Source organism: Oncorhynchus clarkii, chromosome 1 (genome assembly GCF_045791955.1).
Source record: "Oncorhynchus clarkii lewisi isolate Uvic-CL-2024 chromosome 1, UVic_Ocla_1.0, whole genome shotgun sequence".
Classification (NCBI taxonomy): Eukaryota; Metazoa; Chordata; class Actinopteri; order Salmoniformes; family Salmonidae; genus Oncorhynchus; species Oncorhynchus clarkii.
This window is the reverse complement of record NC_092147.1, coordinates 599,944-625,193: the sequence shown is the minus strand read 5'-3', so window position 1 is coordinate 625,193 and position 25,250 is coordinate 599,944. Positions and strand designations below refer to the sequence as shown.

Genomic DNA, 25,250 nt, shown 5'->3' with positions numbered 1-25,250 from the left:
TTGCCTGTCTGCACTATTCGTATAGCGTCACGTTTCGTTTGTGCTTGTTTGTTTTGTTTTGCTGAGTTCCGGTTTTATTAAAAACATGTGGAACTCGACTCACTTGGTCTCATCTTTATAACGAACGTGACACTGTCTTGTGAATTCTATGGTTTTTACTAGATTACTTGTAGTTTTTCATGTCTGTAATAATTTTTGTAATGACTTGGTGCTGCCTATCTTGGCCGGGACGCTCTTGAAAAATAGATTTTAAATCTCAATGAGCCCTTCCTGGTTAAATAAAGGTTAAATTATATAAAAATAAATAAATGTGTTTGTTTCAGTGGGTAGAGGTCTAACTCTCTCTGTGTGTTTCAGTGTGTAGAGATCTTTCTCTCTCTGTCTGTTTCAGTGCCTAGAGGTCTAACTCTCTCTTTCTGTGTTTCAGTGGCTAGAGGTCTAACTCTCTCTCTCTGTGTGTTTCAGTGGCTAGAGGTCTAACTCTCTCTCTGTGTTTCAGTGGCTAGAGGTCTAACTCTCTCTCTCTGTGTTTCAGTGGCTAGAGGTCTAACTCTCTCTCTCTGTGTTTCAGTGGGTAGAGGTCTAACTCTCTCTGTGTGTGTTTCAGTGGGTAGAGATCTTTCTCCCTCTGTCTGTGTTTCAGTGGCTAGAGGTCTAACTCTCTCTCTGTGTTTCAGTGGCTAGAGGTCTAACTCTCTCTCTGTGTTTCAGTGGCTAGAGGTCTAACTCTCTCTCTCTGTGTTTCAGTGGCTAGAGGTCTAACTCTCTCTCTCTGTGTTTCAGTGGCTAGAGGTCTAACTCTCTCTCTCTGTGTTTCAGTGGCTAGAGGTCTAACTCTCTCTCTGTGTGTTTCAGTGGCTAGAGGTCTAACTCTCTCTCTCTGTGTTTCAGTGGCTAGAGGTCTAACTCTCTCTCTCTCTGTGTTTCAGTGGCTAGAGGTCTAACTCTCTCTCTCTGTGTTTCAGTGGCTAGAGGTCTAACTCTCTCTCTCTGTGTTTCAGTGGCTAGAGGTCTAACTCTCTCTCTCTGTGTTTCAGTGGCTAGAGGTCTAACTCTCTCTCTCTGTGTTTCAGTGGCTAGAGGTCTAACTCTCTCTCTCTGTGTTTCAGTGGGTAGAGGTCTAACTCTCTCTGTGTGTGTTTCAGTGGGTAGAGATCTTTCTCCCTCTGTCTGTGTTTCAGTGGCTAGAGGTCTAACTCTCTCTCTGTGTTTCAGTGGCTAGAGGTCTAACTCTCTCTCTGTGTTTCAGTGGCTAGAGGTCTAACTCTCTCTCTCTGTGTTTCAGTGGCTAGAGGTCTAACTCTCTCTCTCTGTGTTTCAGTGGCTAGAGGTCTAACTCTCTCTCTCTGTGTTTCAGTGGCTAGAGGTCTAACTCTCTCTCTCTCTGTGTGTTTCAGTGGCTAGAGGTCTAACTCTCTCTCTCTGTGTTTCAGTGGCTAGAGGTCTAACTCTCTCTCTCTCTGTGTTTCAGTGGCTAGAGGTCAAACTCTCTCTCTCTGTGTTTCAGTGGCTAGAGGTCTAACTCTCTCTCTCTGTGTTTCAGTGGCTAGAGGTCTAACTCTCTCTCTCTGTGTTTCAGTGGCTAGAGGTCTATCTCTCTCTCTCTGTGTTTCAGTGGCTAGAGGTCTAACATTTCCAGGTCTATCATGTTGTGACCACATCCCCATCCTTGCACTGTTCTTCTGCTCACATCAGAGTGCCCTGACTAACCTGCACCTCCTCCGGCACCTTTAAACGTATGTAAGTCTCTCCTTGAGATATTGTAGTCTTGTTTTGTTTGGACCCCAGGATGAGTAATGGGGATCCTGATAAAATACCAAAACCTCTGAGCCCCCTTCTTTACATCACTGAAGATCCATGCATCTCTCCTGATTCTCGGCATGCAACTCCTCTCCCTGATTCACAGCTATAATATCCATGCATCTCTAATAAATCTCTGCATGTAACTCCTCTCCCTGATTATATAGACTACCCTGATGATTCACTATAGGGGATAGACCATAGAATTAGGAATTAGAATTTAGGATAGACTATCCTGGATAGCTGCAAGAAGACAGACTTCCTCCTGGTTCTTGACAGCTGTACATGGAGACAGGCTTCCTCCTGGTTCTTGACAGCTGTACATGGAGACAGGCTTCCTCCTGGTTCTTGACAGCAGTTCATGGAGACAGACTTTCTCCTGGTTCTTGAATTCTTTATTTTCTGTTAGTCCAATTAGTTCTAGAATTCCATACCGTATATCACTATGTTCTACTAGTCCAATTAGTTCTAGAATTTCATACTCTATATCATTATGTTCTAGAATTCCATACTGTATATCACACTATGTTCTACTAGTCGGGTGCTGTAGGTGTCCTGGAGGGCAGGTAGTTTTCCCCGGGTGATGCGTTGTACAGACCGCCCTGCGGTTGCGGGTGGTGCAGTTGCCGTCCTAGCCGGTTATACAGCTCTACAGTGAGGGTTTTAGGAGCAAAGCCAAATTTCTTCTGCTTCCTGAGGTTGAAGGGGTGCTGTTGCGCTTTCTTCACCACACTGTCTGTGTGGGTGGACCATTTCAGATCGTCAGGGATGTGTACGCCGAGGAACTTGAAGCTTTCCACCTTCTCCCATCTATGTGGATAGGGGTGTGCTCCCTCTGCTGTTTCCTGAAGTCCACGATCAGCTCCTTTGATTTGTTGGCGTTGAGTGGGAGGCTATTTTCCTGGCAGCACTCTCCCATGGTATTGACGTCCTCCCTGTAGGCTGTCTCGTCATTTTTGGTAATCAGGTCTACTACTGTTGTGTCGTCTGCAAACTTTATGATTGATATGGAGGTGTGCGTGGCCACGCAGTCATGGACAGAGAGTACAGGAGGGGGCTGAGCACACACCCCTGAGGGGCCCGTGTGTTGAGGATCAGCATGGCTTATGTGTTGTTACCTACCCTTAGCACCTGGGGTAGGCCCGTCAGGAATTCCAGGATCCAGTAGCAGAGGGAGGTGTTTACTCCTGGGGTCAATGAATAGCATTCTCCCATAGGTGTTCCTTTTGTCCAGGTGGGAAAGGGCAGTGTGTAGTGCAATAGAGATTGCATCATCTGTGGATCTGTTGGTGCGGTATGCAAGTTGGAGTGGGTCTAAGGTTTCTGGGATAATGCTTTTGATGTGAGCCATGACCAGCCTTTCAAAGCACTTCATGGCTACAGACGTGAGTGCTATGGGTCGGTATTCATTTAGGCAGGTTACCTTAGTGTTCTTGGGCACAGGGACTATGTTGGTATTACAGACTCAATCAGGGAGAGGTTGAAAATGCCAGTGAAGACCCTTGCCAGTTGGTCAGCGCATGCTCGCAGTACACGTCATGGTAATCCGTCTGACCCTGTGGCCTGGTGAATGTTGACCTGTTAATTAAAGGTCTTACTCACAATGGCTGCGGAGAGCGTGATCACACAGTCGTCTGGAAGAGCTGGTGCTCTCATGCATGTTTCAGTGTTATTTGCCTTGAAGAGAGCATAGAAGTAGTTTAGCTCATCTGGTAGTCTCGTGTTACTGGGCAGCTCTCGGCTGTGCTTCCCTTTGTAGTCTGTAATGGTTTGCAAGCCCTGCCATATCCAACAAGCGTCGGAGCCGGTGTAGTACGATTCGATCTTAGTCCCGTATTGATGCTTTGCCTATTTGATGGTTCATCGGAGGGCATAGCGCGATTTCTTATAAGCTTCCGGGTTAGAGTCCTGCTCCTTGAAGCGGCAGCTCTAGCCTTTAGCTCAGTGTGGAAGAATCCCGGAACATATTCCAGTCTGTGGTAGCAAAACAGTTCTGTAGCTTAGCATCCGCTTCATCTGACCACTTTTTTAATGACCGAGTCACTGGTGCTTCCTGCTTTAATTTTTGCTTTTAAGCAGGAATCAGAAGGATAGAATTATGGTCAGATTTGCCAAATGGAGGGCGAGGGAGGGCTTTGTAAGTGTCTCTGTGTGTAGAGTAAAGGTAGTCTATAGCTTTCCCCCTCTGGTTGCACACAAACAATGCAAAAAACCGAACAAAAATAAATTATTTTAAGGAGCATGTAAATTGTCAGCCATCTTCTCCTTGGCCAGTTCAATGCTGTGATTTGTGCTTTCAGTTTTGCCCGAATGCTGCCATCTATCCACGGTTTCTGGTTTGGGTAGGTTTTAATAGTCACACTAGTATCACTATGTTCTACTAGTCCAATTAGTAGTATCCAGACTTGTGCAGAGCTGCTGCTGTGCTAGTCCTTTTGAATACATATCTCTCAATCATTTAGCAAAACTAAACAGCAGAGCCACATGCCCCTTCCTCCCTCCCTCCCTCCTCTCACCTTGCCTTACCCACCAAGTGATCCCAGCTACACCTTTATTTATTCTGTTCACCTCCATTCTTCTCTTTATTTAACCAGCTGTCAAACATTACATTGTGCATAATGTGAAATGATATTAAATTATTTGTTATTGTTATTTATTATTGTAAAAAGAAAGATTTACATTATGACAGTTTTCTATCATTGAAGATTTAGGCACCATTATGACAGGTGAGCATGTTAACATTGTTTTTGACAAGTTTCTATTGTTTAATTGTTTTCAATGAAAATTACCTTTGTAATCGCTGGGAATATAATGTTAAATGTCATTTGAATTGTGTGTGCATTTGAAGAAAACATGTGGAATTGAGTGTGTGACAGCAGGTCAGGAGTTATTTTAGATAGTTCGTTTTTCCTCCAGTCATATAAAAAATATGGTATAAAGATAAACGCAAAGACGAATAAGCGCAGCGTGACTTTCTGCACGTAGCCTTCAGAGAACTCTTGTGTCCTGCCTGTCAGCGTTCGTCTCCTAACCGCATCCAGAGTGAAGCGCAGACACGACGATCATCATGTGAATTAAAGTTTTATATTAAAACCCATTCTGTTAATTTTCACACTATAGTCTAAAATCAAAAGGTTCTTTAATTTGGGGATAATCTTTCACAAAGTAGTGAATTAATTAATAATACAAAAAAATGAAAATGTGAGGAATATAATATTCGAACACACCATAAAGCCAAATTAAAAACTGGAGACAAACGAAAAATCCTAGTAGGCTACTGTATCATTGTGGATAGAATATGTATGGCGCACTACATAAGTCCATCAATTGACTCAATCAACAAGTAGCGGATTTGATTTGTCTCTCTGGAGTGGGACTCCAAGCAGCCGGGGTAAAAGTGCACACGTGGAATCTCGCTCACTACAGACTGACAAGGTGTTCAGCCAATCAATGTCAGTAAGAGTGACGTCATTTGACAACGCTCAGCCAATGGTATACAGTTGAGAATGTTTCCCAAAAATGCATAAAACATCATTTCCAATCATCAGAAAAGTGGTTGTGAATGTAGCTAGTTGGGAGATGGGACGACTGGTATAATAATAACCGACTCACCTCTTTGGAAGATACTGTATGTAGGCTAATTTTCTTTTTGGAAGATGGTTAAACTGTGCACATTGGATTAATATAAAATGTGAATGTTTCGACATACGGAACCGTTTTAGGAACTTTGGCGAACGGATATTTTTTTTGTGTGGAAACAATCTAACTACGGTAAGAAAAGTTCAGTGACTTAATGGACTTAAACTGACATTTAAGAAACAGCTGTCTACAGGCTATATTAGTTAATCGACAGTTATCCTTTTAGTTTATTATCAATACATATTTGGTGTATAGTATCTCCTATTCTGCTTACGGTCTTATTCGGGATAAACTCTTTACATGGACCTTTGATATCCTGCTCACGAGTATCCCTGTATTCATGAATAAACATAATATTCCTCATTTAAATTCATACGGATTAAATTGAGTAGTAACTGAAATATGGACACTGGCTGTAGGTCTATAACCTCTCAAATGTAGCGTTATATAATATTAACTCCTGCAGAATTATGCATTTCTTGCAGTAAAAATGATAAAATAACATTTGTTCTGTCTCGGGAACAGGGGTGGAGAAATATTTCTTTCTTTCAGCATCTCTTGAGAAAATGGGAATGCGCTGTAATGTGTTGTCTTTGACACTGTTATGCAAGCCACCATTATTTCAACCACATCAAATATGCACACAAGACCAACTGTCCTATCAGAAATGTGTTTAACCATTTTCTCAGCTTTTCTTTTCCTTAAAACCAGTCATTGGACGTTTTGAACAGGACCAATCTTTCCACTGTTGGAGTTAATGCGTTTTCTACCCGGTCCCTAAACGAAACAGACAATTTTACCGGTGTTAACTAGATTACTAATACATTCATTCTATCGATGTAAGACATTATTCTGGTGAGTACTATACGTTATTTAGTCTCATAGGGCAACAATTTATGACAGAAGAGAAGCTGCATGTATCTAACTATATAGTTGACGAACAAATGGCCTACCAAATGTCCCGAAATTCTAAACAGAATCGTGTCTAAATAAGGGGTGAAAGTAGCCAGTAGACTATCCCGTCCAGTATGGAGTACCGTCCAAATAAATTATTATGGTGTATTGAAATGTGTAGGTAGCCTACTTTTGGAAGTGATTTGTTGGACAATCAGATGACTTCATCACTCAAAATTTATGCGAAACTGAGCATGCGCAGACAGTATAGGGGATAAGATGTTGACATGCCACAGTAACCTGTCTAAGATCACCATATCCCAGGTATCTTATCAGGGTTTCTCATAACCGGAATACAAACCTTTTTGGGTTATTGTAAACGGGATATGTGTAAACTCAAAAACAGAATACAACAATATCCCGAAACTATACTATACTATACTATACTATGTAAATGAGATATATGTTCGCATGTAAACGTGGCCAGTGATAGCAGAGTTTTACCCAGAAGAGTAAAATGATATGCTTTTTGAAAGCAGAGGTTTACCATGAAGAGGGGATTCCATGGGGAATAAGGAAGGGTCGATAATGTATGCTTAAGATAGTGTGAAATTCCAATGCCTTAGTCAAAAAATGGTATTTAGGTTACAAGCATTTCGCTACACCCAAAATAACATCTGTTAAACACGTATGTGACCATTTGAGGTTACTACCACACAATATGAATGGTATTTACAGTGCATTCAGAAAGTATTCAGACCCCTTCACCTTTTCCACATTTTGTTACGCTACAGCCTCATTCTAAAAATCCTTATCAATCTACACACAATACCCAATAATGACAAAGCGAAAACAGGTTTTTAGAAATTGGTGCAAAACAGAAATACCTTATTTAAATAAGAATTCAGACCCTTTGCTATGAGACTCATAGCAGCAGGGTAGCCTAGTGGTTAGAGTGTTGGACTAGTAACTGGAAAGTTGCAAGTTCAAACCCCCGTGCTGACAAGGTACAAATCTGTCATTCTGCCCCTCAACAGAGCTCCAAGGTTCATCTTTCTTTCTGGAAGTTTCTCCCATCTCTGCAGCACTGCACCAATCAGGCCTTTATGGTAGTGGCCAGACGGAAGCCACTCCTCAGTAAAAGGCACTTGGAGTTTGCCGAAAGCCACCTAAAGGACTCTCAGATTCTCTGGTCTGATGAAGCCAAGATTGAACTCTTTGGCCTGAACGCCAAGCATCACGTCTGGAGGAAACCTGGCACCATCCCTACGATGAAGCATGGTGGTGGCAGCATCATGCTGTGGGGATGTTTTTTCAGGGCAGGGACTGGGAGACTAGTCAGGATCGAGGGAAAGATGAACGGAGCAAAGTACAGAGAGATCCTTGATGAAAACCTGCTCCAGAGCGCTCAGGACCTCAGACTGGGGTGAAGGTTCACCTTCCAACAGGACAACGATCCTAAGCACACAGCCAAGACAACGCAGGAGTGGCTTCGGGACAAGTCTCTGAATGTCCTTGAGTGGCCCAGCCGGAGCCCGGACTTGAACCCTGAACTTCTGTAAATGTGATATTTCAATCTTTTATTTTGTTTAAATGTGCTAACATGGAAAATGTGGAAAAAGTCATTGGGTCTGAATACTTTCTGAATGCACTGTATGTTACTACCACACAATATGAATGGTATTTAGGTTACTACCACACAATATAGTGGATCAACCTTGATACCCAGTAGCCTGGCAGACTGGCTCGGTAGCAACAGTGTATATTGGATCAACCTTGATACCCAGTAGCCTGGCAGACTGTCTGGGTAGCAACAGTGTTGCTGTGTGTCTTTATGGTCATGTTGCTCTGTATGACTCCTGCTTTAAACAGACTCAGACTCTGGTACAGGCTCTATTGGTGGGGATCTCGCTCACTCTAAATAATTGGTAGGTCAATCAACCAAACAATCATTATATAAATCATAGGTGATGTTGTATCAGCCTCGTTCAGGATTCTGGTATGGTCCTGAGGTTATTTATTCTAACCCGGTTTACGAGTTCATTATCCTCATGATATACTGTAGACACACCCTTGTCAGAATGAGCATCCTGTTGTTGTTGTGTGGGTGTGACACAAACACCAAATACCTTGTCAACCAATCACAGTCACCCCTCTAAAGTGGTGTGGAGGAGTGATTGGGCTCATCATCACCATGGAGACGGTGTGTTAGAGGATGATTAGCAGAGGATCAGGGATAACACAGCTGTGCCTCACAGACACTCAGCTCATATACTGACGTGTTTGGAGGAAAGCCTGTCTGAACGTATTGAAAACAGACTAAACAAAGCCTGTCTGAACGTATTGATAACAGACCAAACAAAGCCTGTCTGAATGTATTGAAAACAGACTAAACAAATTATATTTGAATCAAATCAAATGTATTTATATATCCCTTCTTACATCAGTGGCCAGTCCTCTTCTGGCTGTGCCGGGTGGAGATTATAACAAAACATGGCCAAGATGTTCAAATTAGAGGTTGACCGATTATGATTTTTCAACGCCTATACCGATACCCATTATTGGAGGACCAAAAAAGCCTAAACCGATTTATCGGACAATTTTTTAAAATCTATTTGTAATAATGACAATTACAACAATACTGAATGAACACTTATTTTAACTTAATATAATACATCAATAAAATCAATTTAGCCTCAAATAAATAATGAAACATGTTCAATTTGGTTTAAATAATGCAAAAATAGTGTTGGAGAAGAAAGTAAAAGTGCAATATGTTCCATGTAAGAAAGCTAACGTTTCAGTTCCTTGTTCAGAACATGAGAACATATGAAAGCTGGTGGTTCCTTTTAACATGAATCTTCAATATTCCCAGGTAAGAAGTTTTAGGTTGTAGTTATTATAGGAATTATATGGCTATTTCCCTCTCTACCATTTGTATTTCATTTACCTTTGACTATTGGATGTTCTTATATGCACTTTAGTATTGCCAGTGTAACAGTATAGCTTCCGTCCCTCTCCTCGCTCCTCCCTGGGCTCGAACCAGCAACACAACGACAACAACCACCATCAAAGCAGCGTTACCCATGCAGAGCAAGGGAAACAACCACCCCAAGGCTCAGAGCGAGTGACGTTTGAAACACTATTAGCGCGCGCTAACTAGCCAGCCATTTCACTTCGGTTACACCAGCCTCATCTCGGGAGTTGATAGGCTTGAAGTCAAACAGTGCAATGCTTGATGTACAACGAAGAGCTGCTGGCAAAACGCACGAAAGTGCTGTTTGAATGAATGTTTACGCACCTGCTTCTGCCTACCACCGCTCAGTCAGATACTTAGATACTTGTATGCTTGTATGCTCAGTCAGATTATACAGGACACGCTAGATAATATATAGTAATATTATCAACCATGTGTAGTTAACTAGTGATTATGATTGATTGTTTTTTATAAGATAAGTTTAATGCTAGCTAGCAACTTACCTTGTTTTACTGCATTCGCGTAACAGGCAGTCAGTCTCCTTGTGGAGTGCAACGGTCGTTATTGCGTTGGACTAGTTAACTGTAAGGTTGCAAGATTGGATCCCCCGAGCTGACAAGGTGAAAATCTGTCGTTCTGCCTCTGAACGAGGCAGTTAACCCACTGTTCCTAGGCCATCATTGAAAATAAGAATGTGTTCTTAACTGACTTGCCTAGTTAAATAAAGATTAAATAATGGTGTAAATTTTGTAAAAAAAATTATCGGCTAAATCGGTGTCCAAAAATCGGCCATTCCGATTAATCGGTCGACCTCTAGTTCAAATGTTCATAAATGACCAGCATGGTCAACTAATAATAATCACAGTAGTTGTCGAGGGTGCAACAAGTCAGCATCTCAGGAGTAAATGTCAGTTGGCTTTTCATAGCCGATCATTAAGAGTATCTCTACCGCTCCTGCTGTCTCCAGAGAGTTGAAAACAGCAAGTCTGGGACAGGTAGCACGTCCGGTGAACAGGTCAGGGTTCCATTGGCAGAACAGTTGGAACTGGAGCAGCAGCACGGCCAGGTGGACTGGGGACAGCAAGGAGTCATCAGGCCAGGTAGTCCTGAGGCATGGTCCTAGGTCTCAGGTCCTCCGAGAGAGAGAAAGAGAGAGAGAAAGAGAGAATTAGAGAGAGCATACTTAAATTCACAAAGGACACCGGATAAGACAGGAGAAGTACTCCAGGTATAACAGACTGACCCTAGCCCCCCCGACACATAAGCTACCGCAGCATAAATACTTTATTGTATTAAATGTATTGAAAACATTTTGAAAACAGACTAAACCAAGCTGCTCCTGCAAGAGCCAAAGGGCAGCTCATGTAGTAATTCAACAGGTTCATAAATCCTTATAACTCACCCTGGCATGTCATACTCACAGTCAATCTTTAAAACCATGCTAATATTTACGATGTTGTTACAGTAGTACTTTATTTATCTGTACAGGGAGCAACGATGGATGTTTGAATGCTGGAAAACATTGCGACAGCAGAGCTGAACAACTGTGGTACCAAGCACCTGACAGACTACAGGTTAATCATCTGAACAGGGGAGGAACAACAAGGATAATGGTGGACAGAAGAGTTTAATTCCAAAATGCCATATATATCTATTTTCAGAAATTAATTAAAAACACATCTTGTGAAAGAGATCTATTTTTGTTTCATCTAACCATGATATGGGCTAGTGAAAAGACTGACAGGATTAATCTGACCATGATATGGGCTAGTGAAAAGACTGCCAGGATTAATATGACCATGATATGCGTTAGTGAAAAGACTGACAGGATTAATCTGACCATGATATGGGCTAGTGAAAAGACTGACAGGATTAATCTGACCATGATATGGGCTAGTGAAAAGACTGACAGGATTAATCTGACCATGATTAAGAACTCAATAGAAACGGTATCCTGGTTGGGTTTTAACCAAAATAACTAAAAAGAAACTGTATCCTGGTTGGGTTATAACCAACAGAACTCAATGGAAACGGTATCCTGGTTGGGTTATAACCAACAGAACTCAACAGAAACGGTATCCTGGTTGGGTTGTAACCAACAGAACTCAACAGAAACGGTATCCTGGTTGGGTTGTAACCAACAGAACTCAATAGAAACGGTATCCTGGTTGGGTTATAACCAACAGAACTCAATGGAAACGGTATCCTGGTTGGGTTATAACCAACAGAACTCAACAGAAACGGTATCCTGGTTGGGTTGTAACCAACAGAACTCAACAGAAACGGCATCCTGGTTGGGTTATAACCAACAGAACTCAAACGGTATCTTGGTTGGGTTGTAACCAACAGAACTCAATAGAAACGGTATCCTGGTTGGGTTATAACCAACAGAACTCAATGGAAACGGTATCCTGGTTGGGTTTTAACCAACAGAACTCAATAGAAACGGTATCCTGGTTGGGTTGTAACCAACAGAACTCAATAGAAAAGGTATCCTGGTTGGGTTATAACCAACAGAACTCAAACAGTATCCTGGTTGGGTTATAACCAACAGAACTCAATAGAAACGGTATCCTGGTTGGGTTTTAACCAACAGAACTCAAAAGAAACGGTATCCTGGTTGGGTTATAACCAACAGAACTCAAACAGTATCCTGGTTGGGTTATAACCAACAGAACTCAATAGAAACGGTATCCTGGTTGGGTTTTAACCAACAGAACTCAATAGAAACGGTATCCTGGTTGGGTTTTAACCAACAGAACTCAAACGGTATCCTGGTTGGGTTATAACCAACAGAACTCAATAGAAACGGCATCCTGGTTGGGTTATAACCAACAGAACTCAATAGAAACGGTATCCTGGTTGGGTTTTAACCAACAGAACTCAAACGGTATCCTGGTTGGGTTATAACCAACAGAACTCAATAGAAACGGCATCCTGGTTGGGTTATAACCAACAGAACTCAATAGAAACGGTATCCTGGTTGGGTTTTAACCAACAGAACTCAAACGGTATCCTGGTTGGGTTTTAACCAACAGAACTCAAACGGTATCCTGGTTGGGTTATAACCAACAGAACTCAATAGAAACGGTATCCTGGTTGGGTTTTAACCAACAGAACTCAAACGGTATCCTGGTTGGGTTTTAACCAACAGAACTCAATAGAAACGGCATCCTGGTTGGGTTATAACCAACAGAACTCAATAGAAACGGTATCCTGGTTGGGTTTTAACCAACAGAACTCAAACGGTATCCTGGTTGGGTTTTAACCAACAGAACTCAATAGAAACGGTATCCTGGTTGGGTTTTAACCAACAGAACTCAATAGAAACGGTATCCTGGTTGGGTTTTAACCAACAGAACTCAAACGGTATCCTGGTTGGGTTATAACCAACAGAACTCAAACGGTATCCTGGTTGGGTTATAACCAACAGAACTCAATAGAAACGGCATCCTGGTTGGGTTATAACCAACAGAACTCAAACGGTATCCTGGTTGGGTTTTAACCAACAGAACTCAATAGAAACGGTATCCTGGTTGGGTTTTAACCAACAGAACTCAATAGAAACGGCATCCTGGTTGGGTTATAACCAACAGAACTCAAACGGTATCCTGGTTGGGTTAAACAGTTAGGCTACATATAATAAAATATCAATACATAAATAAATATTAAAATAATACATTTGTTGAAAGTATTTTGTGCAAATTTCACATAGCCGATTTATTGTATCCAGAGGGTGAACATCATATAAAATGTCTCTTTCCTTTTTGGACATTTAAGTACACTACATGACCAAAAGTATGTGGACACCTGCTCGTCGAAACATCTAATTTCAAAATCTTGAGCATTAATATGGACTTGGTGTTCCCTTTGTTGCTATAACAGCCTCCACTCTTCTGTGAAGGCTTTCCACTAGATGTTGGAACATTGCTGAGGGGACTTCCTTCAATTCAGCCACAAGAGCATTAATGAAGTCGGGTACTGATGTTGGACGATTAGGTCTGGTTCGCAGTCTGCGTTTCAATTAATCTCAAAGATGTTCGATGGGGTTTAGGTCAGGGCTCTGTGCAGGCCAGTCAAGTTCTTCCACACCGATCTCGACAAACCATTTACGTATGGACCTTACTTTGTGCACAGGGGCTTTGTCATGCTGAAATAGGAAAGGGCCTTCCCCAATCTGTTGCCACAAAATTGGAAGCACAGAATCGTCTAGAATGCCATTGTATGCTGTAGCGTTACGATTTCGCTTCACTGGAACTAAGAGGCCCGAACCTTGAAAAACAGCCCCAGACCATTATTCCTACTCCACCAAACTGTTGGCACTATGCAGGTGGGCAGGTAGCACTCTCCTGGCATCTGCCAAACCCAGATTTGTCCTTCGGACTGCCAGATGGTGAAGCGTGATTCATCATTCCAGAGAACGCATTCCCACTGCTCCAGAGTCCAATGGCGGCGAGATTTACAGCACTCCAGCCAAAGGTCGGCATTGAACATGGTGATCTTAGGCTTGTGTAGTGTATAACGTTTTGAATTTTTTTATCTTGTTTAATTAAAAAAAAAAAAAAAAAATGCTGTTTACATTTTTTTTTAAATTTCACCTTTATTTAACTAGGTAGGCTAGTTGAGAACAAGTTCTCATTTGCAACTGCGACCTGGCCAAGATAAAGCGTAGCAATTCGACACATACAACAACACAGAGTTACACATCGAATAAACAAAACATACAGTCAATAATACTCCATCAGGAACAGATATCACAGGCTCCATCAGGAACAGATATCACAGGCTCCATCAGGAACAGATATCACAGTCTCCATCAGGAACAGATATCACAGGCTCCAACAGGAACAGATATCACAGTCTCCATCAGGAACAGATATCACAGGCTCCATCAGGAACAGATATCACAGGCTCCATCAGGAACAGATATCACAGGCTCCATCAGGAACAGATATCACAGGCTCCATCAGGAACAGATATCACAGGCTCCATCAGGAACAGATATCACAGGCTCCATCAGGAACAGATATCACAGGCTCCAACAGGAACAGATATCACAGGCTCCATCAGGAACATATATCACAGGCTCCATCAGGAACAGATATCACAGGCTCCAACAGGAACAGATATCACAGGCTCCATCAGGAACATATATCACAGGCTCCAACAGGAACAGATATCACAGGCTCCAACAGGAACAGATATCACAGGCTCCATCAGGAACATATATCACAGGCTCCATCAGGAACAGATATCACAGGCTCCATCAGGAACAGATATCACAGGCTCCAACAGGAACAGATATCACAGGCTCCATCAGGAACAGATATCACAGGCTCCAACAGGAACAGATATCACAGGCTCCAACAGGAACATATATCACAGGCTCCAACAGGAACAGATATCACAGGCTCCATCAGGAACAGATATCACAGGCTCCAACAGGAACAGATATCACAGTCTCCAACAGGAACAGATATCACAGGCTCCAACAGGAACAGATATCACAGGCTCCATCAGGAACAGATATCACAGGCTCCATCAGGAACAGATATCACAGGCTCCATCAGGAACAGATATCACAGGCTCCATCAGGAACAGATATCACAGGCTCCAACAGGAACAGATATCACAGGCTCCAACAGGAACAGATATCACAGGCTCCAACAGGAACAGATATCACAGGCTCCAACAGGAACAGATATCACAGGCTCCATCAGGAACAGATATCACAGGCTCCAACAGGAACAGATATCACAGGCTCCATCAGGAACAGATATCACAGGCTCCATCAGGAACATATATCACAGGCTCCAACAGGAACAGATATCACAGGCTCCAACAGGAACAGATATCACAGGCTCCATCAGGAACATATATCACAGGCTCCAACAGGAACAGATATCACAGGCTCCAACAGGAACAGATATCACAGGCTCCATCAGGAACATATATCACAGGCTCCATCAGGAACAGATATCACAGGCTCCATCAGGAACAGATATCACAGGCTCCAACAGGAACAGATATCACAGGCTCCATCAGGAACAGATATCACAGGCTCCAACAGGAACAGATATCACAGGCTCCAACAGGAACATATATCACAGGCTCCATCAGGAACAGATATCACAGGCTCCAACAGGAACAGATATCACAGGCTCCATCAGGAACATATATCACAGGCTCCAACAGGAACAGATATCACAGGCTCCAACAGGAACAGATATCACAGTCTCCAACAGGAACAGATATCCCAGGCTCCAACAGGAACAGATATCACAGGCTCCAACAGGAACAGATATCACAGGCTCCATCAGGAACAGGCTCCAATAAACTGTCCATAAGCAAAAGCTCCACGCCACTAAAGAGATCAAAGCCTAATGCTAGGTAGTCAGCACATGAACAGCTGAAAATAATAGCTGTTTATCACCACATCTGGCTGACTAAGTCAGGGGTTAGCCTAAATCAATAAGATAAGGTTTTTTACTTTTAATAAAAATGTAAATCAAAACTCTGCATTTAACAGAATTTACCAACGTCTTAGTTTTGTAGTCATGAAATCTATGCAGCCTACTCAATCACTTTTTATAGCTACTGTTTACGGGGCTCCTGGGCCATATACAGCGATCCTCACTGAGTTCCCTGAATTCCTATTGGACCTTGTAGTCATAGCAGATAGCATTTATAATGTTTGGGGACTTCAATATTCACATGGAAAAGTCCACAGACCCACTCCAAAAGGCTTTCGGAGCCATCATCAACTCAGTGGGTTTTGTTCAACATGGCTCCGGACCTACGTGTGGGCACAGTCATATCCTGGATCAGTCATACCCTGTATCTAGTTTTGTCTCGTGGAATAAATATTGTGGATCTAAATGTTTTTCCTCATAATCCTGGACTATCAGACCACCATTTTATTAAGTTTGCAATCGCAATAAATAATCTGCTCCGACACCAACCAAGGATTATCAAAAGCCATGCTAAATATTCTCAGACAACCCAAAGATTCCTAGATGCCCTTCCTGACTCCCTCCACCTACCCAAGGACGTCTGAGTACAAAAATTTGTTTACCACCCATTTGGGGATCTAAATTTAACCGTGCGTAATACCCTAGATACAGTCACACACCCTAAAAATGTAATTACATTTGCTCCCTGGTATACAGAAAATACCAGAGCTATGAAGCACGCTTCGAGAAACTTGGAATGGAAATGGCATCTGACTAGCTTGGAAAGACAGTACCAATATCGAAGAACTCTCGCTGCTCCTCCATCATCCTACTTTTCCAACATAATTGAGGAGAATAAGAACAATCCAAAATGTAGTTAGATACTGTCGTAAAGCTAACTAAAAAAGCAGCATTCCCCAAGAGAGGATACCCTTCACTTCAGGAGTGATAAATTCATCAACTTCTTTGACGAAAAGATCATGATCATTAGACTCCTCTTTAAATCTGCTTATTTCTCCACAACTCAGTTGTCCTGAGTCTGCACAACACTGCCAGGACCTGGGATCAAGGGAGACACTCAAGTTTTGTAATACTATATCTCTTGACAGATTGATAAAGAAAAAGTAATGGCCTCTAAACCTTCCAGTTGCCTACTGGTCCCTATTCCGAATAATAAACTGAAAGAGCTACTTCCTGTGCATGGCCCTCCTATGTTGAACATAATTAATGGAATAGTTTTAGAGTGTGGAGTCTAGTCCATGAGTAGTTTTACTGTGTAGAGAGTCTAGTCCATGAGTAGTTTTACTGTGTAGAGAGTCTAGTCCATCAGTAGTTTTACTGTGTAGAGAGTCTAGTCCATCAGTAGTTTTACTGTGTAGAGAGTCTAGTCCATCAGTAGTTTTACTGTGTACAGAGTCTAGTCCATGAGTTTGTTTTTCCTCTTGTTTATCAGCTTCTGCTAAATCTGTCTGTCTCTCAACTAATTATATTCATTCAAGGGAACAAAGGATGAAAGACTCAGGCTGTTTGAGATGTAAATCGACCAATTAATAGATATGCTGCGGTTGAATGACTGGGATCTCTTTATCCAGAGACATACAGTGCATTCGGAAAGTATTCAGCCCCTTTAGTTATTCCACATTTTGTTACATTACACTTATTCTTAAATGTATTAAATTGTTTTCCCCCTCATTAATCTACAAACAATACTCCATATAATGACTATGCAAAAACAGATTTTGGTCAAAATCATTTTGGACCCTTTTTCTCAGTACTTTGTTGAAGCACCTTTGGCAGCGATTATAGCCTGGAGTCTTCTTGGGTGGGTGGAGCCACCCAGTAGCCTCCACCCAACCAGAAGTGAGCCAGCTTCGAAGTTCCTCTGTTTTTTCACCTGCCCAGGTGTAGATGAGTGATTTGGGGGCTTAACAGAGCTGTTTGGTTCTGGTCTCCTTTAACAGAGCTGTTTGGTTCTGGTCTCCTGACTATTTGGTATTTCCCATTATCGACATGCTTAGATGCTCAGGAGAAGCATGCTTGAATGTCATTCTTCTACAACACAAACAATTCTCAACAGTTACTGAATGAGTGGCCGTACTGCTAATACCAATGTCTATCTATAGCAGCTATTCTCAAACTGGGGTACACACAATGCCTTTGGGGGTACACCAAATAAAAATGTGATTAAATCCCATTTTCAAACAGTCCGTTTAGATTTTCCAACGGGGCAATACATTTGGGAGAGGTTTTTTTCTCGCCTGAGTAGCCTCGTTTCACTGGCAAAAATCTAATTAAACCATCTAGTGTTCAGCGAAATAACAACACAATGTCAAATACAGGTAGCCTAGTCAAATAATGAACATCCAATCACATTAACCATTACTCTCTTGCGGGAATTCCACTAACGGTCCGTTTGTAGCCGAACGTAGCTGTTGCTCATTCCGTTTGCTCGAAAATGGATGAATGGTTAAAAAATGTAAGGCCCGCATCCATAGAGACACATACCAGCTCTACTGGTAGTACTTCTACTATCAGCAGTCCTACACCTGCACCTGTCGATGACACAAGTTGTTCTGCTTCCACGAGCACATCCAATGCTAGCCACAAATTACTATTTGACTTTCGAGTAGTAAGACATGTATAAAAGCAACAGATACCATTAATAAGAAGGGGCTAGAAGTGTCTTATATGGTGAGCTACCGAATGGCTAGGACAGGCAAGCCCCATACTATTGTGGAGGACTTCATTCATCCTGCTGCCACGGATATAGCTGGGACAATGCTGGGGGAAAATACCAAAAAGACTATACAGACAATGCCTTCTTCAAACAACACTGTTTCACGACGCATCAGTGAAATGGCAGGAAATGTTTTGAAACAATTACTGCTTCACATACAAGCCAGTGAATTCTATACGTTACAGCTGGATGAGTCAACAGACGTGGCGGGCTTGGCACAGCTCCTGGTATATGTTCGTTACGTTTACGGGAGGTCAATTAAGGAAGGCATCCTCTTCTGCAAACCACTGGAAACCAGGACAACAGGAGATGATATTTTTTAAAGTACTAGACAGTTTTGTGACATCAAATGGACTTTGATGGTCAAGATGTGTTGGTATCTGTACTGATGGCGCAAAAGCGACAGGGAGACATAGTGGTAACACGCGTGCAAGCAGTTGCTCCCAACGCCACTTGGGTACACTGCAGCATCCACCGAGAGGCTCTTGCTGCCAAGGGAATGCCTGACAGCTTGAAAGACGTTTTGGACACTACAGTGAAAATGGTTAACTTTGTTAAAGCAAGGCCCCTGAACTCTCGTGTATTTTCTGCACTATGCAATGATATGATTAAGAAGTTGGAGTTCTTCTCTGTCTGCATTAACAAGGACAACACACAGGTATTTCCATCATTGTATGATTTTTTGTGTGCAAATAAACTCAAGCTTACGGACAATGTCAAATGTGATAAAGCGAAGCACCTGAGTTGGGTGCGCAATTACGCAGGTGCTTTCCCGAAACGGATGACACAAACAACTGTATTCGTTATCTCTTTCATGCCCTGCCTCCAGTCCACTTACCGATATCTGAACAAGAGAGCCTCATCGAAATTGCAACAAGCAGTTCTGTGAAAATTGAATTTATTCAGAAGCCACTGCCAGATTTCTGGATTGGACTGCCTTGGCAAATCGCGATGTTAAGACACTGATGCCCTTTGCAACCATGTACCTATGTGAGAGTGGATTCTCAGCCCTCACTGGCATAAAAACTAAATACAGGCACAGACTGTGTGTGGAAAATTATTTAAGACTGAGACTCTCTCCAATACAACCCAACATTGCAGAATTATGTGCATCCTTTCAAGCACACCCTTCTCATTAACCTGTGGTGAGTTATTCACAATTTTTTGATGAACAACTAATGTTTTATATGTAAGATGGTTAAATGAAGAGCAACATTATTGTCATGCCCTGAGTGTAGATTGCTTTGTATGTTTCTATTTTTTGTTTGGTGTGATGTGGGTGGGCATTCTATGTTTGTATGTCTAGGTTTTGTATTTCTATGTTTTGGCCGGGTATGGTTGTCAATCAGGAACAGCTGTCTTTCGTTGTCTCTGATTGAGAACCATACTTAAGTAGCCTGTTTTCCCACTGTTAGTTGTGGGTGGTTATTTTCTGTTTAGTGTTTGTTGCACCTTTCAGAACTGTTTAGGCTATTATTTTTGTTAGTTTGAATTCAGTGTTCCGTCAGAATAAATAATATGAACACGTACCACGCTGCACCTTGGTCTTCACCTTCTTCTAATGAAAGTTGTTACAATTCTTGATTATTATTATTTGTGCCCTGGTCCTATAAGAGCTCTTTGTCACTTCCTACAAGCCGGGTTGTGACAAAAACTCACACTCATTCTTATGTTTAATACATGTATCGTATAGTGTGTGTGTGGCAGGCTTACAATGATGGCAAAAAAACAACATTTGAGAGTGTAATGACCCTGGTGCTAGAGGGGGTACGCAGCTGGAGTTTGAATGTTTGAAGGGGTACGGGATTATAAAAAGTTTGAACCACTTTAACACCACATTTCTTGTTACCCAATCTAAGAATAAGATACTTTTCTCATCACCAGATGACCGTCCGTCCCCTCTCTCTGTGTTCCAGGTATTCCAGTGAAGGATTATGGGTAGTTTTAAGGGCCATGCATTGCCGGGTAGTTTCTTCCTGATCGCGGGTCTGTGGTGGGCAGGAAAGTACTCTCTATGGTACGCCACCCTCAGGAACAAGAGTCTGGGCTCCACCTCCACCCGCCTGGCCAGCCGATCCACACAGCGCCGCCTGGAAGTCATCGAGGGATCAGTCACCCTCTTCTTCTCCGTGGTTGGTGAGCATCAACACCCTGAGCATCCACGTTATATGGTTTTTTTAATCACTTTGATGCAATTTTCACAACACTTAGTACAAAACTCAAAACAGATCATCAAAAAGGCACATTTTTTCCCCCCTTTTTTCGGGATATCCAATTGGTAGTTCTGATCTTGTCTCATCTCTGCAATTCCCCTGCGGACTCAGGAGAGGTGAAAGTCGAGGGCCATGCATCCTCCGAAACACGACCCTGCCTAGCCACACTGCTTCTTGACACACTGTTCGCTTAACACGGAAGCCAGCCGCACCAATGTGTCGGAGGAAACACCGTCCGACTGACGACCGAATCAGCTTGCAGGTTCCCGGCCCGCCACAGCACAATGAGACCCCGGCCAAACCCTCCCCTATCCCAGACGACGCTGGGCCAATTGTGTGCCACCCCATGTGTCTCCCAGTCACGGCCGGCCGTGACACAGCCTGGGATCGAACCTGTGGCTGTAGTGGCGCCTCAACACTGCGATGCAGTGCCTTAGACCGCTGCACCACTCGGGAGGCCCAACATTTCCAATTGACTACGTGCAACACACAAAATTATACAGTTACTTTTTCATTCAACTTAGTCAGTATTTAATCTTGAAATACATGTTTCACATTGCAATACGTGTTCATATAAACACAATGAGATGCTCACTTTTGATATGATTCTCTTTTGTTAAAAATATTTTACTATTACTTAAACGTTTGGTAAACTTATATATTTTACATGTAAACTGGTTTGTCCACTACAGATTATGATAGCTACTACTACTAATGAAAATATATGTCTGTAAAGTAGAAACATAACAAGTATGATATACAGTGGTAAGAAAAAATATGTGAACCCTTTGGAATTACCTGGATTTCTGCATAAATTGGTCATCAAATTTCATCTGTTCTTCAAGTCACAACAATAGACAAACATAGTATGCTTAAGCTAATAACACACAAATTATTGTATTTTTCTTTTCTATATTGAATACATAATTTAAACATTCACAGTGTAGGTTGGAAAAAGTGTGTGAACCCCTAGGCTAATGACTCCAAAAGCTAATTGGAGTCAGGAGTCAGCTAACTTGGAGTCCAATCAATGAGATTGGAGATGTTGGTTAGAGTGGCCTTGCCCTACAAAAAACACTCACAAAATGTGAGTTTCCTAGTCACAAGAAGTATTGCCTGATGTGTACCATGCCTTGAACAAAAGAGATATCAGAAGCCGTAAGATTAAGAATTGTTGACTTGCATAAAGCTGGAAAGGGTTACAAAAGTATCTCTAAAAGCCTTGATGTTCATCAGTCCACGGTAAGATAAATTGTCTATAAATGGAGAAAGTTCAGCACTGTTGCTACTCTCCCTATGAGTGGCCGTCCTGCAAAGATGACTGCAAGAGCACAGCGCAGAATGCTCAATGAGGTTAAGAAGAATCGTAGAGTGCCAGCTAAAGACTTGTCAACAGAGATGGTAACATCTCTGTTGACAAGTCTACGATGCATAAAACACTAAACAAGCATGGTGTTCATGGGAGGACACCATGGAAGAAGCCACGGCTGTCCAAAAAAAATAATTTCTGCACGTCTGAAGTTTGCAAAAGTGCACCTGGATATTCTACAGCGCTACTGATAAAATATTATGTAGACAGATGAAACAACAGTTGAGTTGTTTGGAAGGAACACACAACAGTATGTGTGGAGAGCACACCAATTTCAAAACCTCATCCCAACTGTAAAGTATGGTGGAGGGGGCATCGTGGTTTGGGTCTGATTTGCTGCCTCAGGATAGCTTGCTTTCATCGATGGAAAAATGAATTCCCAAGTTTATCAACAACTGTTGGCGCAATTATTAGAAAATGGAAGAAGTTCAAGATGACGGTCAATCACCCTCGGTCTGGGGCTCCATGCAAGATCACAACTCGTGGGGCATCAATGATCATGAGGAAGGTGAGGGATCAGCCCAGAACTACACGGCAGGACCTGGTCAATGACCTGAAGAGAGCTGGGACCACAGTCTCAAAGAAAACCATTAGTAACACACTACTCCGTCATGGATTAAAATCCTGCAGCGCACGCAAGGTCCCCCTGCTCAAGCCAGCGCATGTCCAGGCCCGTCTGAAGTTTGCCAAAGACCATCTGGGTGATCCAGAGGAGGAATGGGAGAAGGTCATGTGGTCTGATGAGACAAAAATAGAGCTTTATGGTCTAAACTCCACTCGCCGTGTTTGGAGGAAGAAGAAAGATGAGTACAACCCCAAGAACACCATCCCAACCGTGAAGCATGGAGGTGGAAACATGATTCTTTGGGGATGCTTTTCTGCAAAGGGGACAGGACGACTGCACCGTATTGAGGGGAGGATGGATGGGGCCATGTATCGCGAGATCTTGGCCAAAAACCTCCTTCCCTCAGTAAGAGCATTGAAGATGGGTCGTGGCTGGGTCTTCCACACAACACACAGCCAGGGCAACTAAGGAGTGGGTAAGAAGCATCTCAAGGTCCTGGAGTGGCCTAGCCAGTCTCCAGACCTGAACCCAATAGAAAATCTTTGGAGGGAGCTGAAATTCCGTATTGCCCAGCGACAGCCCCGAAACCTGAAGGATCTGGAGAAGGTCTGTATGGAGGAGTGGGCCAAAATCCCTGCTGCAGTATGTGCAAACCTGGTCAAGAACTACAGGAAACATATGATCTCTGTAATTGCAAACAAAGGTTACTGTACCAAATATTAAGTTCTGCTTTTCTGATGTATCAAATACTTATGTCATGCAACAAAATGCAAATTAATTGCTTAAAAATCATCATTTTTGTTTTAGATTCTGTCTCTCACAGTTGAAGTGTACCTATGATAACAATTACAGACCTCTACATGCTTTGTAAGTAGGAAACACTGCCGACTTTGCAGGTTATCAAATACTTGTTCTCCCCACTGTATATGGCGTCAAATCAAATTGTATTGGTCGCATACACAAACTCCCTGTCTTTCAAAGATAATTTGTAAAAATCCAAATAACTTCACAGATCTTCATTGTAAAGGGTTTAAACACTGTTTCCCATGCTTGTTCAATGAACCATAAACAATTAATGAACATGCACCTGTGGAACTGTTGTTAAGACACTAGCAGCTTCCAGACGGTAGGTATTTAAGATCAGTTATGAAAACCTGGGACACTAAAGAGGCATTTCTACTGACTCTGAAAAACACCAATAGAAAAATGTCCAGGGTCCCTGCTCATCTGTGTGACCGTGCCTTAGGCTGCAAGGAGGCATGAGGACTGCAGATGTAGCCAGGGCAATAAATTGCAATGTCCGCACTGTGAGACGCCTAAGACAGCGCTACAGGGAGACAGGATGGACAGCTGATCATCCTCGCAGTGGCAGACCACGTGTAACAACATCTGCACAGGATCGGTACATCCGAACATCATACCTGCGGGACAGGTACAGGATGGCAACAACAACTACCGAGTTACACCAGGAATCCCTCCATCTGTGCTCAGACTGTACGCAATAGGCTGAGAGAGGCTGGACTGAGAGCTTGTAGACCTGTTGTAAGGTCACCGGCAACAGCGTCGTCTATGGGCACAAACCCACCATCGGTGGCCCAAACAGGACTGGCAAAATGTGCTCTTCACTCCAGGGTTGATGGTCGGATTCACATTTATCGTCGAAGGAATGAGCGTTACACCAAGGTGTCTGGTTAGACCGTAAACTCTCCTTCCAGCCTCACATTAAGCATCTCCCATTCAAAATTAAATCTAGAATCGGCTTCCTATTTCGCAAAAAAGAATCCTTCACTCATGCTGCCAAACATACCCTCGTAAAACTGACTATCCTACCGATCCTTGACTTCGGCGATGTCATTTATAAAATAGCCTCCAACACTACTCAGCAAATTGGATGCAGTCTATTACAGTGCCATCCGTTTTGTCACCAAAGCCCCATATACTACCCACCACTGCAACCTGTATGCTCTCGTTGGCTGGCCCTCACTTCATATTCGTCGCCAAACCCACTGGCTCCAGGTCATCTTACAAGTCTCTGCTGGGTAAAGCACCGCCTTATCTCAGCTCACTGGTCACCATAGCAGCACCCACCCGTAGCACGCGCTCCAGCAGGTATATTTCACTGGTCACCCCCAAAGCCTATTCCTTCATTGGCCGCCTCTCCTTCCAGTTCTCTGCTGCCAATGACTGGAACGAATTGCAAAAATCACTGAAGTTGGAGACTCCATCACTAACTTTAAGCATCAACTGAGAGCAGCTCACATATCAATGCACCTGTACATAGCCCATCTGTAAATAGCCCATCCAACTACCTCATCCCCATATTGTTATTTATTTTTTTGCTCCTTTGCACCCCAGTATCTCTACTTGCACATTCATCTTCTGCACATCTATCACTCCAGTGTTTAATTGCTAAATTGTAATTACTTCACCACTACGGCATATGTATTGCCTTACCTCCCTAATCTTACCTCATCTGCACACACTGTATATAGATTTTTTTCTATTGTGTTATTGACTGTATGTTTGTTTATTCCATGTGTAACTCTGTGTTGTTGTTTGTGTCGCACTACTTTGCTTTATCTTGGCCAGGTCACAGTTGTAAAG

The 25,250-nt window shown here is 42.6% G+C and overlaps 1 protein-coding gene across 1 annotated transcript in view; it reads left to right on the top strand.

Annotated features, from left to right (window-relative positions):
• The first annotated feature begins 5,299 nt into the window (after window positions 1–5,299).
• Window positions 5,300–25,250, top strand: part of LOC139414522 (transmembrane protein 45a) — a 45,865-nt gene continuing 25,914 nt past the window's right edge. Inside the window, exons 1-2 of the mRNA XM_071162419.1 lie at window positions 5,300–5,571; window positions 20,416–20,635. Coding sequence (XP_071018520.1) covers window positions 20,434–20,635 — 202 coding nt within the window. The 5' untranslated portion in view covers window positions 5,300–5,571; window positions 20,416–20,433. The remainder of the gene's footprint in view (window positions 5,572–20,415; window positions 20,636–25,250) is intronic.